The sequence below is a fragment of the Rhinopithecus roxellana genome, chromosome 14 (genome assembly GCF_007565055.1).
Source record: "Rhinopithecus roxellana isolate Shanxi Qingling chromosome 14, ASM756505v1, whole genome shotgun sequence".
Taxonomy (NCBI): domain Eukaryota; kingdom Metazoa; phylum Chordata; class Mammalia; order Primates; family Cercopithecidae; genus Rhinopithecus; species Rhinopithecus roxellana.
In genome coordinates this window covers 95,392,378-95,409,532 of record NC_044562.1, presented here as the reverse complement: position 1 = coordinate 95,409,532, position 17,155 = coordinate 95,392,378, and the positions used below count along the sequence as shown (strand labels likewise).

General features: G+C 41.7%; 1 protein-coding gene across 8 annotated transcripts in view; it reads left to right on the top strand.

Annotated features, from left to right (window-relative positions):
* The window catches only part of PLEKHM3 (pleckstrin homology domain containing M3), a 205,510-nt gene that overhangs the window by 15,549 nt on the left and 172,806 nt on the right, over positions 1-17,155 (top strand). For all 8 annotated transcript variants that reach the window (XM_030916440.1, XM_030916441.1, XM_030916442.1 and 5 more), the window contains one exon: positions 10,366-11,294. In XM_030916440.1, the coding sequence (XP_030772300.1) occupies positions 10,685-11,294 (610 nt within the window). In that variant the 5' untranslated portion in view covers positions 10,366-10,684. The remainder of the gene's footprint in view (positions 1-10,365; positions 11,295-17,155) is intronic.

The following is a 17,155-nucleotide window of genomic DNA, read 5'->3' as shown; positions in this document are numbered from 1 at the left end:
GCCGGTAGTTCTACTTTTATTTCTTAAAGGAATCTCCCACTGTTTTCCATGGTGGTTGTACTAGCTTACATTCCCACCAGCAGTGTAGAAGTGTTCCCTTTTCACTACATCCACGCCAACATCTATTTTTTAAAATTTTTTGATTATGGCCATTCTTGGCAGGAGTGAGGTGTTATCTCATTATGGTTTTGATTTGCATTTCCCTGATGATTAGTGATGTTGAGCATTTTTTCATATGTGTGTTGGCCATTTGTTATCAAGCACTTTATAAGCTTTATTCTAAACCATGCATGTGAAAAATGATTATTTTCTGTAAAAACCAAGTGATTTTTTCCTGAGATTACCTCAGTTTTAGGAGATTTGTGAGATAATTAGATAAACACAGTCCTGTATTGAATTTAGAAACACAACCTCTATTACTCAGGCTCAAGTAGAAGATTCTAAATAGTTATATGAACTGATGACATCTTTAAGTCTACTTCCCCAGCCCTTTTTGGGTATCTTGCATATTTGGTCTCACTGTACTTCCTTGTTGTTACATTCACTGTTGCAGTCAGCCACACTAGCTGACTTGGCTCTGATGGTACCTACTTGTACCTCACCAGCTACTCCTGTTGCAGTTGGAGGCTGATATGGTTTTTTGTTTTTTTTTTTTTTTTTGAGACGGAGTCTTGCTCTGCCGCCCAGGCTGGAGTGCTGTGGCCGGCTCTCAGCTCACTGCAAGCTCCGCCTCCCGGGTTCACGCCATTCCCCTGTCTCAGCCTCCCGAGCAGCTGGGACTACAGGCGCCCGCCTCGTCGCCCGGCTAGTTTTTTTGTATTTTTTAGTAGAGACGGGGTTTCAGCGTATTAGCCAGGTTGGTCTCGATCTCCTGACCTCGTGATCCACCCGTCTCGGCCTCCCAAAGTGCTGGGATTACAGGCTTGAGCCACCGCGCCCGGCCTGATATGGTTTTTATCATGGAAGTTTTTACCTTCTTCCTCTCAGTCCCAAGATAAAGCTCATTCAAGTGGTTCCTTTGTTTTCTAGTCAACGTTCTCTGCCATGGAGGCAAAGGGAGATGGAAAACATCAAGTCTGCATTTTTAGACATTTCATAACTGAAGTTTGTGTCCTCCTGCTTTGTTTCTAAGAGCAGGACATACTGGATCTGGTGGTTTTATGAAAATGGGCTTCCCAGCCAGGAGCTTTGGCTTTCCAATTTGACATAAAGGTGCAGTAACACTGCTGCCTTCAGTCGCAAAGCAATCTGAGATTTAAAGTGCCATGCTTATATTTAGTTAGGTTTCTGAGGCAGCAAATGTCTCAATGATTTTGCAGGTGGCAAACAATAAACATGTGCAGAGATGTACTGAAAAATGCTTTAAGTGGATTGTTGGGGCTATTTCAAAGGGAACATCTCATCACTGGTGTTGTAAAGAGCTTGAGCTCTAAGTTGTTGGAAAATGAACCCAGCCAAGTTGCTGATATTGTAGTGGTTCACAGGACAATTCCTAAGTAATGCAAAAGTGCTTTGGTTTCTATAAAAGGTCTGACTGAGGTTTTTGCTACCTGATCTTTGCCATGTTATTTTTAAGCCCAGGTTTTAATAGCTAGGAAGCCTTTTCTACCAAGAAAAAAATGTAAAAGTTTGAGTTCAACATAATGTTTTGGAAAGTATGTCAAATTTTACTGTAATGAGCCTATAAGGAATTCACATATAATTTTGCCAGGAAACTAGAGTGGTATATATACTTACAGATGTTAGTGGCTTAAAAATATACTGTTTATTCAGTTATTCATTCAACAAATGCTTACTGAGTACCCACTGTGTACTAACCACAGTTCTAGGCCCAATGAGAGTTATACAAATGAAAGAGGGCAGAATTGCTGCTTTCAGGTTCCTCTGGTCCAGTAGGTAGGCGTGTTACTTGATATCAGGCAGTTTACTTGATATAATTGAGCTTCCTCATTTGTAAAATGAGGGTGATAGTACTCGCATTATACATTTTGGGGCTTAGAGATATGAAATACCAAGCAACATACCTGGCACAAAATAGGCTTTTGATAACTTGTAATTATTGTCATCATTGTCATTTGAGAGGGAACATGCAGCGTGCAGTATATGTTATGGGGGAGGCACCAAAGATATTCTGTGGCAGTTTAAAGAAAGAACAGACCATTTTAGGATCAGAGACCCAAAAAAGCTTGCGGAAGAGGTGGCATTTGAGCTGGGCCTTGAAGAATAGAATTTCAGTAGGTTGAGGTGGGAAGAGGGTATTTCAGAGATAACTGTAAACCTTTCCTGAAATAACTGGAAAAGCATAACATTTGAGCAATAGCATTCAGTTTGGAGGTAAAGAGTGTGTGAATTGAAGTAGAAAGTTGGAATGGCAAACTAGCCCAAGATTGTGAAAGGCCTAGAATGTCAGGTTAAAAAGTTGAACCTTACTGCCAATGGGAGCTTCATCGAAGGGTTTCCCTGGTGCCCAGCACAGTGTCCAGCCCATAGTAGGCACTCAGCAAATACTTATTGAATAAATAAATGAGTGTAATTTTAGACAAATGGAGCTTAGTAAGCCAGGTGGAAATGTCTTACAAATAGCTGGGAACATAGGACCAGAATTTAATTCTGAGATTGAGACTGAAGGTGGAAATTTGAACAGCATGCATGTAGGAGAAGTTATTGGAGTTGCACATGTGGATAAATTGACTTAAGGAGAACATCATGTAGCTGTAGCCAGAGAAGAAACTCAGACAACGCCCCCATTTGATGAGACCAGGAAGGGAAGGAAGAAGATGGAGACTAAGTGGGTAGAAATGAGAAGAAAACTTCAGTGAATGTAGTACCCTGGGAAGAAACTTTTAAGAAGGGGCTGGTTAACAGCACAAGGAGGTTAAGGACTTTGGAAAACACTAATGGCTGTGTAACAAGGAGGTCCCTTGGTAGCTATAGAAGAGAAGTTCAACTGAGTGGGGTCTTGTGTCAGGTTGTAAGGTATAAGTAGGCACAGCACTCCCTGGGACATTTCTTTTTGTGTTTTTTTTTTTTTTTTTTTTTTTGGCAGGGTTAGTATTTACTGGTATTTGATTTTTTTGGCGCATACATTTAAACAAACAGTGTACCCAAACAGTATGTATAGTTTTTGATTCCAATTAAATATTGGACAAAAGTACACCTACCTATTGATTTACTTTGACTGAGTTATGAGATCATGACTGATTTTTATTTCCTTTTCCATGTCTGTCACTATCTTCCAGAGTTTCTACAAGTATTTATTACTTTTAGAACTGGAAAAAAATTATATAGATTATTTTTATTTATTTATTTATTTATTTTGGGACAGGGTCTCACTTTGTCGCCCAGGCTGGCACATAGTAGTTCAATCACAGCTTACTGCAACCTCGAACTCCTGGGCTCAAGGGATCCTCTTGCCTTAGCCCCCTGAGTAGCTGGGACTACAGGCACATGCCACCACACCTGACTAATTTTTAATTTTTTTTTTTTTTTTGAGATAGAGTCTCACTCTGTCGCCCAGGCTGGAGTACAGTGGCTCAGTCTTGGCTCACTGCAGGCTCTGCCTCCTGGGTTCACGCCATTCTCCTGCCTCAGCCTCCTGAGTAGCTGAGACTACAGGTACCTGCCACCACGCCCAGCTAGTTTTTTCTGTTTTTAGTAGAGACGGGGTTTCACCATGTTAGCCAGGATGGTCTCGATCTCCTGACCTCGTGATCTGCCCAACTCGGCCTCCCAAAGTGCTGGGATTACAGGCATGAGCCACCGCACCCAGCCTATTTAATTTTTTGTTTGTAGAGAAAGGGTCTCACTGTGTTGCCTAGGCTGGTCTTGAACTCCTGGCCTCAAGTTATTCTCCTGCCTCAGCCTCCCAAAATGTTGGGATTACTGGTGCAAGCTACCACCTCCAGCCCAAATTATTTTTTTAATGGTATGCTCTTTATGTATTATGGCAATAGTCTTCTTTTTCATTTAAACTTAGATATAATGTAGCCATTTAATATTTGCTCCAAACCTATGAAAATGGGATTCCATCTGTGTTTCTAGCTGTCTGTTTCATTTGATAGCCTTCTGAGCTCTTTTTATGAGGTCCACACTGGCACCATTTCCTTATCTGCTGCTTGTGGCATGTCTGTGCTCCATCCACATCCTTACATCACCATGTAGCCTTGTGGTCCAGAAAGGCCATATTACTAGGGGCAGATCCTCTTGTGATGTATCCTTCACATTATGTAACTCTTAAAAAGTTCTCAGTCAGCCACAACCTTAAACCAAAATGAAGACCAGGTGAGCGCCCTTAATGTGGACCATCCTTGTAATCACCTTTGGCTCTTATTTTTGCAAATTGATGGACAGACATAAGTTGTCCTAGGTATCTTTGCCATTGCAGTTTTCTTCCCAGTCCAGCTGCTTCTAAAATAATATGGCTCCAGACACCTTCAGCACTCATAATATTCTGAGTCACTTAGCTAAGAAGGAGGAAGTCAGTGCTTTTACCATCCAGCTCAGGAGGACACGGCATCTCTGTGTGAGTCAGGGTAGAATTATTACTCATAAGTGCTTCTGTCTCTGTGTGGGAGAACTGCTGTATTCATCCTGTTAATTAGCCTTGCATAATGATCATGTAAACAACAGATTTTTTAGTTAGGAAATAGCAATACACTGGTTCATTTTGATGCGTGCATAGGATTCTTTGGGTTGAGCTCTTTTATTTCCTCAATTTCTCAATCTATTAAATAGGGGAAATATGCCTTCTTACAGAAAGGGCATTCTATACAAATATAAGATAAAATGTCTATAGGTCACTGAGTTTGGCTGAAAGGCAGTGTATTATAAATAGCTCGTTGCTGACTTTGCCTTTGTTGGACTGACAGACCTTTGTTGGACTTCCAGGGAGAGATGAGGAACACGTGGTTGTTGAATGGGTAAGGTCCAGTGGAGTGCTCCATAATTATGTAGCAGTTTACATTTGTAAAGGCATGTTGGAGCAGCTACCTAGTGAATGATCCACACGCAAAGCAATTTGATATTAGCAACTCTGTGGGATACAGGTAGCTGAGTAAGGCATGCAGAGGTTAAATGGTTTGCTAGAGGCCACCCAGCAAGTGAGTGGCTGAGCCAGATTTAGAACACAGTTCTAATTAGCTCCTGATTTGCAGTTTTGTACTGAGGCAAACCACACTGCACCCACATACTGATCTTATTCCCTTCACTTTGTCAGACGAAGGTCCCCTTTATATTTTGACCTATCTGAATATATTATTATATTTTGATTAATTTCAAAACCAAATGAGGCAAGCTAGTAAGAAGTGGCCGGGCGCGGTGGCTCAAGCCTGTAATCCCAGCACTTTGGGAGGCCGAGACGGGCGGATCACGAGGTCAGGAGATCGAGACCATCCTGGCTAACACGGTGAAACCCCGTCTATACTAAGAAATACAAAAAACTAGCCGGGCGTGGTGGCGGGCGCCTGTAGTCCCAGCTACTCGGGAGGCTGAGGCAGGAGAATGGCGGGAACCCAGGGGCGGAGCTTGCAGTGAGCTGAGATCCGGCCACTGCACTCCAGCCTGGGCGACAGAGCGAGACTCCATCTCAAAAAAAAAAAAAAAAAAAAAAAAAAAAAAAGAAGTACTCAATTATAGAAATTAAACTTGACATCAGACTCTTGTACTGTAGTGAATTTGAGAGCTATAGAGCTCAGGAAAAAGATGAAATTCCAAAGAGTAAGGTTGGAAGACAGAACCTAAAAGAATGAAGACAGAGAGTATATAGGAGGATAAGTAAGAAGGCCATGGTGTCTGTAGTCAAGTAGCTCAGAGTTTAGAGTAGGATCTAGAGAGATTGGCTGATCATTTCGGTACAATGTGGCAAACCCAGGGTGCTATGAGAGCCTGAGCAATTAGGAAAAGCTCCCCAGCTTGGACAAAAGCATGGAGGAGTAAAATAACAAGGTGGGTGGTGTCAGGCCTCTGAGCCCAAGCTAAGCCATCATCTCCCCAGCGACCTGCACGTGTACATCCAGATGGCCTGAAGCAGCTGAAGATCCACAGAAGTGAAAATAGCTTAACTGATGACATTCCACCATTGTGATTTGTTTCTGCCCCACCTTAACAGATCGATGTACTTTGTCATCTCCCCCACCCTTAAGAAGGTTCTTTATAATCTCCCCCACCCTTAAGAAGTTTCTTTGTAATTCTCCCCACTCTTGAGAATGTACTTTGTGAGATCCACCCCCTGCCCCCAAAACATTGCTCTTAACTCCACCACCTATCCCAAAACCTGTAAGAACTCATGATAATCCCACCACCTTTGCTGACTCCTTTTTCGGGCTCAGCCCACCTGCACCCAGGTGAAATAAACAGCCATGTTGTTCACACAAAGACAGTTTGGTGATCTCTTCACATGGACACGTGAAACAGGTGGGTGTTGGTGAAGAACTTTAACTTGGAGAAGTGGATAGGTCATGAGGCGCTATCTCTTATGCAACGCAACAGCAACACATTTGTTCAACACGTGTCTATTTAGTACGTGTGTGTGTGCATGCACGCCAAACGCTATTCTGTGTATTTAGGGTACATTAGTGAACACAATGAACACAAATTCCTGGACTCGTAGAGCTTATATTTTAGTGGAGAGAAACACTAAATGTTAAATAAATCAATTAAATGGTATGTTAGAAGATCGTAAATGCTTAAGGAAAAAGGGTACCTCAAGCCAGGTGATCAAGGTTAACGTGAACAGTAGTAAGTCATGTTCATAGTATATATCCTTAATACTATATGATGAGAATGGTACTTCAAAAACATATAGCCCTGGATTCGTGATGAGAAAAAACATCAAACAAATCCAAAATGAGGGACATTCTCTGAAATACCTGACTAGTACTCCTCAAAACTCTCAAAGACATCAAAAACAGGTAAAGTCTGAGACACTCTCATAGCCAAGACAAGGCCCAAGAAACAGGACAACTAAATGTCATGTGGTATCCTGTATAGGATCCTGGAATAGTTAGAGGACGTTAGGGAAATTTGAAGAATTTTGAAGAAGGTATAACTTAATAATAATGTAACAATATTGGTTCATTAATTGTGAAAAATGTATCATACTAATGTAAGATGTTACATACAGGAAACGGAGCATGGGGTATATAGGAACTGAGTGTGTTACCTTTGTAATAATTCTATAGATATAAAACTGTTGACCGGGAGTGGTGGCTCATGCCTGTAATCCTAGCACTTTGGGAGGCCAAAGTGGGAAGATCACCAGAGTTCAAGAGTTCGAGACTAGCCTGGCAACATGGGGAAACCCCGTCTCTACTAAAATTTAAAAAATTAGCCAGGCATGATGGGACGCCTATAATCCCTACTACTCAGGAGGCCAAGGCAGGAGAATTGCTCGAACGCGGTGGGCTCGAGGTTGCAGTGAGCTGAGATCGTGCCACTTCACTCTAGCCTGGGCGAAAGAGCAAAACTCCGTCTCAAAACAAAAACAAAAACAAACAAAACTGTTTTAAAATGAAAAGTTTATTTAAACAAAAGCAGAGTAAGGGAGATCAAGAGTCTAGGGCAGAGAAGGGCATTATGATTTTAAAGAGGGTGGTCAGGGAGGGTCATATGAACAGTTAGCTAAGGAGAGAGTTGTCCATGTTGGGGTGTCTGGGGGAACAGCAAATGCAAAGGCCCTGACGTGAAAACTTGCCTGCATGTTTAAGAGCATGAAAGTGCTCATGGGGCCTCTTCCCTTCTTTGGGCCTCAGTGGCTTCTTCTATGAAATACTAAGGTTGAAAAGATAATCCCAAAGGCCAGTTTCCTTGTCTAACCGTCTATGGCTTTAGACCATGTGGGTTAGAAGTATTCCACCAACCAGCATGGCCAACACTGGTTATATACATTCTTTTTTTTTTCTTTGAGACAGGGCCTCACTCTGTTGCCCAGGCTGGGGTGCAGTTTTGCGATCTCAGCTCACTGCAACCTCCGACTCCCTGGTTCAAATGATCCTCCCACCTCAGCCCCCTGAGTAGCTGGGACTACAGGTGCACACCACCATGACTGGCTCATTTTTGTATTTTTAGTAGAGATGAGGTTTCACCATGTTGGCCAGGCTGGTCTCGAACTCTTGGTGGATCAAGTGATCTGCCTGCCTCCCAGAGTGCTGGGATTACAGGCATGAGCCACTGCACCTGGCCTGTTATATACTTCTAACCAGCCTACAAATACCAAGCCAGAAGCATAAAAAATAATATATCTAGATAGTTCGATAAATCAAAAAAAAGAGAAAGAAACAATTACTTTGAAGGTTATTTACACTTTCTCTGTCATGAGTAAAGACTGAATTTGAAACATTGGATGAGAAAAGGAATATCAGTAATCTTCAGTGAACAACTTAATGCTCTGAACCTTGGAGCCTCTTATACATTGGGAAACTTGTACTTTGTTTATGTTCATTTCAGTTTTTAGTAAGGAAAGAATGAAAAGTTTTAAGATTTATTATATTTATGTATATTTCTGTCTCTGTTATATAAGATGAAATTGAAATATATCCCAAGTTTCAAAATTATAGAAGCACTAAAACCCTGTTACACAGTTAGAGAGACTGAAGGTTTAACTTTAGACTCAGAAAAAATAACCCTGTTTACAGCTAGAAATGTTTTATAACTAATATATAGCTCTAAAAATAAATCTATGCTTTGCTTCATGAAGTGCTAACATAATAAATATCAAAATATGTAAAAGTAGACAAACTCATAGTCATTATCACTTTGCAGGAGGTTCTCCTATGAACTGCAAACCTCCTTGATACATCTAAAATAAAGGTCTGTATATATGAGTTTAATTTACATATGTTAAGCTAAGTAGATTGGTACTGTTGATATAAATGTAATGGTTTAATGACCTAAGTGGAAAAAATGAATTTAACCATAAAAATTGTGAAGTTTTTACAAAGAAACCACGTCTGTCTACATTTGTGACAACATGTATGTATTAGTTCGTTTTCACGCTGCTGATAAAGATATACCCCTAGACTGGACAATTTACAAAAGAAAGAGTTTTATTGGACTTACAATTCCACATGGCTGGGGAGGCCTCACAATCATGGTGGAAGGTGAAAAGCATGTGCCATGTGGCAGCAGACAAGAGAAGAACTTGTGCAGGGAAACTCCTCTTTTAAAACTACCAGATCTCGTGAGACTTACTCACTATCACAGTAACAGCACGGGAAAGACCTGCCCCCATGATTCGATTACTTCCCACTGGGTCCCTCCCACAGCAAGTAGGAATTCAAGATGAGATTTGGGTGGGGACACAGCCAAAGCATGTCAATATGTAATGGTGTTGCTAGTTGCCTAGTTTTGCCTACTTGTAAGTAGTTAAGGATTAAAAAAGCCCTTGCCTAGTTGTTTTGTTTTTTTTTTTCTTTGGTAAAGGTATAAAGGTATATGTGACAGTTGGGCACTTGAAATGTGACTAGTGTAACTGAGGGACTTTGATTTTACTAGATTTACATTTGAATGGTCATAATGGCTGCTGTCTACTGTACTGGACAGCATCACTGTCAAGGTCTGCTCTAATTTGGCCCGGCCTTGGTAATCTAGTATTTGAAAGCGCGGGTTACTACTTATGTAGGATTTTTTCTGCCCAGGTAGAGATGTAAGGTTTGGAACTTGAGTTCTGTAGAGAGAAAAAGATGAACTCAAACCTGCCACTCAGGCTGTGACTTCACCTTAAGCTCTTAGACACCCTGCAGACCGGACCCATACTCTGAGGCCAATCCTGGAAGTCTCGGGGAGTTTGGAGCCTGAAACCCGAAGAACGCCAGAGCATTGCTGAAGTCCAGAGTCATCATCAAGCATTATATAATCTAAGTCTAAGAAGCACAAGCACAGTCACATTTGGATTTTAAAAAAGGGCAGAACCTCCTTCTCTGCTTCCCTGGGGCACCTTTAAACCCAGCAGATCATCAGTGCCTTCAAAGTTGGTGAAAGGACTCAAGCATTTATGACTTTTAGACTGATTACGATACAGGCCCAGTCACAGAATTCCTAGTTTCTTTTGCTTACTATTTTAGGTCAGCATATCAGAGATTTGCCAGGGCAGTCTTTTCACAAATGCTCTCAAAGCATTTTCTCTGTGTGAGTAAAAGCTATTGACCTTAATTCCTCTTATCAAGTGCTCCTCCCTGCTCCATTTAAGTTTTTATCCAAAGCGGGTAGTGATATGTATTCCTGACAATGGCACTTCTGTGTAGGTGTTGTCTGCCTTTGTGCTTGACTGCCATAGAACGGGCGTAGAAGTGGGAAAGCAATTCGGCAGATTTGTGTACTGTAGAATACAATGAACCATGTGCCAACGTTATCCTGTTTATTTTCTTCCAGGAAATCAAGGATTGGCGTGGCGTTGCTTTGACAAGTACTTCCTGTTGTCTTCACAGAGGTCTTGCTGAAGAATAATCTCAAAGGAACATTTGGTCTCCCTATACATCTGTTAATGTCCATTAGCCAGTAGCAAATGCTTTTAATTATTGGGGAAACATCAACCACCTTTGTGTTTGGCCTGCTCCAGGAAGCCCAATGAAGGTTTCTTCCAGTTGTTTCCATAGCTGTATTGCTAAAGCACCCCTCTTGGTTGGGTGAATGTTCATGAAGCCATTTCTGGAACCAGCTTAGGAGGCTGAGGCCTCCTGGAGCCTGTGACATGGAAGCTTTGGAAGTGGATGATATCAGCCCGGCCTTAGAAGTTACGGAGGAGTTCTTTAGTACTTTGGATAGTAAGCTAGAAAAGGCTGTGCAGCAAGCAGAGGTTTATGGGATCCAGGAGGTCCCTGAACTGGTGGGGCATGAGGTACTCAGTAACATAACAGACAATGGTGCTATGAGAAATGTCACCTCCCTGGGCAAGGGGGGCATGATTTGGGACCACTGTAAGAGCAGGCTCTTAGAAACCAAAGCTCAAAATGTCTTCCCTGCCAAAGAACAGTTTATGGTCCAGAGAGGGACAACCCCAGATAATCTTTCCTGGATGGAACAAAAGGAAGCATCAACCTTTAATTTTTTCAATATCTGTCAGCGTCGGAGGGACCGGCCTCGTTCTGTAAATGACTTACTGGATGAGACCTCAACTTTCAAGCCAGGGCATGCTCGATCACGATCAGATATTACCCAAGTGGACTGGAGGGTGGTCCTCAAAACCACGCCTTTGCAGCAGCAGCAACAGCAGCAGCCATCGCTTCAAGGCCCGCACGTCACCAGGCCATCTTTTCTGTTGCCCTCACCAAATAAGATAGAAGATGCTCAAGGAAATACTGGTATGTTTTTAAATATTATTTATTTATTTCCTTTTTTTTTTCTTTTGGGGCTGTGACTCAGATAAGCTTACATGTTTTTATATCTGACTTCTACTGAATCATTGCTGATTTTTCGTTTGTCTCTCTTAATCTGCCTCACGAGAATATTACGCTCCAGCATCCACATCTGGCCTTGCTTATCTAAGCTCCCTCTTCCATTTTCTTATGTACTTTACCAGGCCTCAAGTCAACAGTCTTAGTATCTTCCTAAGAGGTATTCAGTGAAAAGACAATTATGGTAAATTCTCCCTTTCTAATCTTGTATGTTAGAATCAGAATACTCTCATACTTAATGTATTAATAGTATTTTCCTGTGCACATTGTATGATACTGCCTATTCTTACAGTAGATCGTACATTGGGCTGAGCCTATGCTAGGAAGGAGTTAAAGATGTGTGAAGACACAATCCCTGCCCTAAAGAACTTTTCATCTAGCTGAGGGGATCCAACACCAACAAAGACTCAAGGGTACTTGGTAACGAGAGACAGTAGATGGGCCATTGAAATGTGTGGGAGGGGCTTTCATTTTACTGTCCATATAAGAGTGAGTGGCAGTGACCGTAAGAGGACAGAAGAAGGAGAAGACACTGTGGGTTGGGCTTCTCAGGAAGGGCTTGGCTTGCAAGGGGACATGGAACTTGAGCTACATCTGGAAGGACACTAAGATGCAGACGGAACATCACAGGACATGGCACTTGGTCAGGGTTACAGTGTAAACAAAGGTGGGGAGAAGGGCGTGCAGAAGAGAGCAAGCAGACCCTGGCAAGTAGAGCAAAGGACCCTGTAGCCAGCAGTGACAGGAAATGGCTGGAGAGGGTGGTTAGGTCCTCCCTCATGGCAGAGGATCTTGAATTTCTTTTCTCCTCATACTTTATTCACATATGTGTACACATGAATACGTACTCATGAACTTGCTCTTCTGTGAGACACAACAAGCTCTCTCTCCATTTTCCCCAGAATTTCCTTTGAGATAATCTCATTTATACAGGCTATCAATTTTTGTTACTGATGACTCTCAGTCACCCTACTCAACCTTTAGTGTAGATGGCTTCTGCTCAGTTAACTGGGAGACCATTTTTGGTGCTTCGCTGCTGTTTTAGTATTACTTCAGTTTCTATCATTGCGTGGTATTCTATCTCTGCGTTCAACATTTGAATTATAAAAATTAGCTTATAAGTGTAACCCAAGGCAAGGATATAGTTTAGTATGTCTGTTAAGGAAATGCAGTGTTCCAGAAATTCATCCGTTTCAAATCCTTTATTTTTTACACTCTAATTCATGACTTGTAATTCCTTGTCTTCTCTGCTAGGCTCTCACCAGTCTTACATCTAACCAAGGGTAGTGACTATGGGAGTGAAAAGAAAAGGACATTATATATATTTTTTCTTCTTTTAAAATCCGTTTTTTTAGAGACAAGGTCTTGTTGTCTCCCAGGCTGGAATACGATGGTGTAATTGTAGCTCATTGCAGCCTCAAACTCTCAGGCTCATGGGATCCTCCAGCATCAGCCTCTCAAGTTGCTGGGACTATAGGCAGGCCCGGCTAATTTTTTCAGGTTTTTTTAGAGATGGGGTCTTGCTGTGTTGCTATGGCTGGTCCTGTGCTCAAGCAAACCTTCCATTTCAGCCATCCAAGTAGCTGGGATTACAGGCATCAGCCACCACACCTGGCTAAGAAAAGGATATTTTAAAGCACAGTACTTGATGACTGATTAGATATTAAGGGACATGGCTGGGCATGGTGGCTCATGCCTGTAATCCCAGTACTTTGGGAGGCTGAGGCAGGCGGATCATTTGAGGTCAGAGATCAGTCTGGACAACAAGGCAAAACCCTGTCTTTACTAAGAACAAAAATTAGCTGGGCTTGGTGGCACGCTCCTGTAGTCCCAGCTACTTGGGAGGCTGAGGCATGAAAATCAATTGAACCTGGGAGGTGGAGGTTGCAGTGAGACCGTGCCACTGCACTCCAGCCTGGGCGACAGAGGGAGACTGTCTCAAAAAAAAAAAAAAGATGTTAAGGGACGTACAAGTTGCTGTAAGCCCAGTGCCTAGCAGAATGATAGCTTTGCCTTGAGCTCATGTACAAGCAGTTACACCTTCTGATTAGCAAATAACCTCAGTAGGTTTTTTTTTTGGTTTCTTGACATTCATTTAGGTTTTTTTTTTTGGGTTTTTTTTGTTTTTTTTTTTTTGTTTTTTCTGAGACGGAGTCTGGCTCTGTCGCCCAGGCTGGAGTGCAGTGGCTGGATCTCAGCTCACTACAAGCTCCACCTCCTGGGTTTACTCCATTCTCCTGCCTCAGCCTTCCAGGTAGCTGGGACTACAGGCGCCTACCACCTCGCCCGGCTAGTTTTTTTTTTTGTATTTTTTAGTAGAGACGGGGTTTCACCGTGTTAGCCAGGATGGTCTCGATCTCCTGACCTCGTGATCCGCCCGTCTCGGCCTCCCAAAGTGCTGGGATTACAGGCTTGAGCCACCGCGCCCGGCCATTTAGGTTTTTAATCACAAAGCCTCCTTAACTATCCTAAATCCCTGGTGTAGCCCAAGTTAAGAGGGTGTCATAATTCCAATTTTCTTTTTCCTAGCTTGTTTTGATTGTAAATACAAGAACTCAGCCTTCCTTAGGCTCTCTAAAGACCTGAACTGCTCCTTTGAGTGCTCTACACACCATGATAATTATTTAATTCTCATGTTTAAAAAAGTTTAATATTAAATTATGTTGAAATATGAGAACTGAGTGGTATTTTGAAAAGTCAGCTGTAACAAATGGCATTTGCAAGTATCAATATAATATATTCTGACCACCATTTATTTATTTATTTAAAAAATTTTTTCCAACAGGGTCTCACTTAGTTGCCCAGTTTGGAGTGCAGTGGTGTAAATCATAGCTCACTGCAGCCTCAGTCTCCCAGGCTCATGCAGTCCTTCTGCCTCATATCGCTAGGACTACAGGTGTGTACCACCATGCCTGGCTAATTTTTTATTATTATTATTTTTAGTAGAGACAAAGTCTTGCTATGTTGCCCAGGCTGGTTGCAAACTCCTGGGCTCAAGCAATCCTCCTACCTAGGTCTCCCAAACTGTTGGGGTTACAGGCGTAAGCAACTGGCTCCCAGCTATTGCCACCTTTTAGTCATCCAGGAGATAGCAAATGTGGGTAAATGGCATGCCAAGTTTTTGACACCTTTTCTTTCTGGCATTCTCTGGAGAGCAGGCAAGATAAATCATGTTCCTATTGCCCATCAGCTGAAGGGCAGGGGCAAGCAGTGGCCACCCATTTTCAGGCTGCAGTTCTAGATTGCATGGCTGATCACCTATTCTCACAAGCTGGTATTCTCACAAGCATTCTGGAGGGATGTGCCAATATCCAGGTGCCTGCTAGTCAAAATCAGCCAAGATCTCTGAGTAAAATTTACTTTAAAACCTTTTAAGTTAGTAATCCAAACTGAAGAAAGACTCATTGTTTCTCCTGAGGAATATGCCAAAAGCAGAGGGAGGTAGTGCAGTACCTTGGCTAGAGCTGAAGATGAGGACCCAGGAGATTTGGGGTCAGGTAAGACCTCTTCCTTGAGCTGCAGACTCGCATCTCCAACTGCCTGGTGAGCATTTTTGTTGGAATGTACCACAGGCACCTCAAATTCAAACTGTCTCAAATGACTCATAATCCTCCTTTCTCCCACTCCTGCTGTTCTTAGTTAACAAGGGTTAATGAAAGGCTGGGGGCTCTTCAGAAGAAATAAAATTTTGTCAATGGGTTTCTTTTGACAAGGTTTTGTGTCTAGCCCAGTCATTCTCTTACTTGCGGGTGTTATTACTGCATGGTTATATTTTCTCCAGTTAATGTTCATTTTTTTACCTGGCTCCTTTTCTGAACTCACCTTGAATAGCTTAAAGGCTTATGAAAGTGCGTCTTCCCTCGTCTGCTCCTTCTTCCTACCCCGCTTCATCCCTTTCCTTCCTCCTGTAACAAGTCAGAGGGTCTTCTTCATCAGGTAGGGCCTCTACGTCTTGTGTCTCAATTGGTGATGAATAGTCCGGCTCTTGAGCCTTTCTGAGGATAAATGCTGTTGTGGGTACATAAAGCAAATTGGGCTCAGGTATAATGAGGGCTGTGGGTAGCTAGGGTGTAGCAGCTATTTTGCTAATAGGGAAGCCTGGTCTGAAATTCTGGTCAAACAAAGTAGCATATTTGTTAGAAACACTGACTCTAAACCTAGACTGCTAGAGTTTCCAACTTTGCTCTAGTACTTACTAGTTGTATAACATAGGGCAGGTTTCTTAATCACTCTGTACCCCCATGTTAACTTTTTTTTTTTTTTTTTTGGACATAAACTATCAGGTAATGGTAGTACTGACCTCAATTTCTTGTGGTCATTAAATGGGTTAAAACATCTACAGTGCTTCTTAGAACCACGTTCAGTACGCTTGAACACTTAATAAAAGTTTTAAACATTGAATGATATTATTGTTACTATTATAAATTGAATTTGAAATCCATCAATGAGAATCAAAGTGACACTAACAAGCACTTCAAGGTGTTTTTTTTTTTTGTTATAAAATGGGCCTCACAATAAATATTTCTTGAAACGAATTGGCCTTCCTGTGGTATACTTTCTCATAGTTATTAACTGGTTTGTTAATGGGAAATAGACCATTCTTTCCCTCTCTCATACTGATTTGTGATCAGCTACTTAATTGTCATTCACATCAGAGTTTATAGTCACTGATGGAAGTGATTGTTTCTTACCCATTTGTTTTTCTTTCTTTTTAAAGTTACTTTTCACCTGAGAATTTTACCCATTGTTTTATCTTCAGTATCTAACTTAGTGCTTTGAACGTGTGCTCAAAAATATGTGCTCGAAAATTTTTTTAATGTAAAATGAATGTAATCCTGGTAAGAACTAAGCTGATAAATTAAAGACATTAACTTCTTTAGCTGGTTTGTGTCTTTCTAGAAAAAATGACTCCACCCTCTTTTCTGACATCCTCCCTTTCTCCACCTTCACATCAACATTAAGCATTTGTACATCCTCTCTGTGAAGCTCTGTAGCAGCAGTAAATACTGAAAAATGAAGATAGGCTTTTGTCTCAAAAGCTGTCCCGTGTTCACTTTCCCCTCCCTGACTGTGTGTGGCTTATAAAGTGCCCCTAACATTGGAAGAATGTTACTCTGGTCTTGGAGAGCTTGGAGAGCTATTTAGATACCGTTTCAGACTCCTGAGTTGCGTAGGCACAATTAAGATTTCCCTTCTTACAGGAATCTGACTGCTGTTTGATGAGCACAAAGCCTGGTGAGATCATTGTGGTTTGCCCTTTAGTCTTTCTGAAGTTGGCAATCATTTGAGATAATTTTATAACGTTTTTCAATTTTTCTCTCTTCCTTAATTATGTTTCTTTATAGAAGATTATTGCTTTGGATTTGGAGACCACTGCTTTCCTAGAATGGGAAAGGGATATCTGAGAGCAGAATACATGAACCAGATTAATAGTTTGTTTATTACTGTCAAAGCCAACATCTGAGCACCCAGTATGTTTGTTCTCAGGGTGAGTGAGAGAGCCCAGGTGGAAAGAGAGGAGAAAAATAATAATAATGGCAGTGGCAGTGGCAGCTAACACTTTGTTCACTGACAATTTTAAGTGCTTTATAGGTAGCAGCTTATTTAATTTATAGAACACTCCTGTGACATGGGTTTTTCATTGGTCCTGTTTTAAGGATGATGAAACTGAGGCACAGGAAGCGTAAGTAACTTGTTCGAATTCCCACAGTGAGGGAGAAGTGGAGCCTCAATTTGGATCTAGGCAGTCTTCCTCCGAGTCCAGGCTC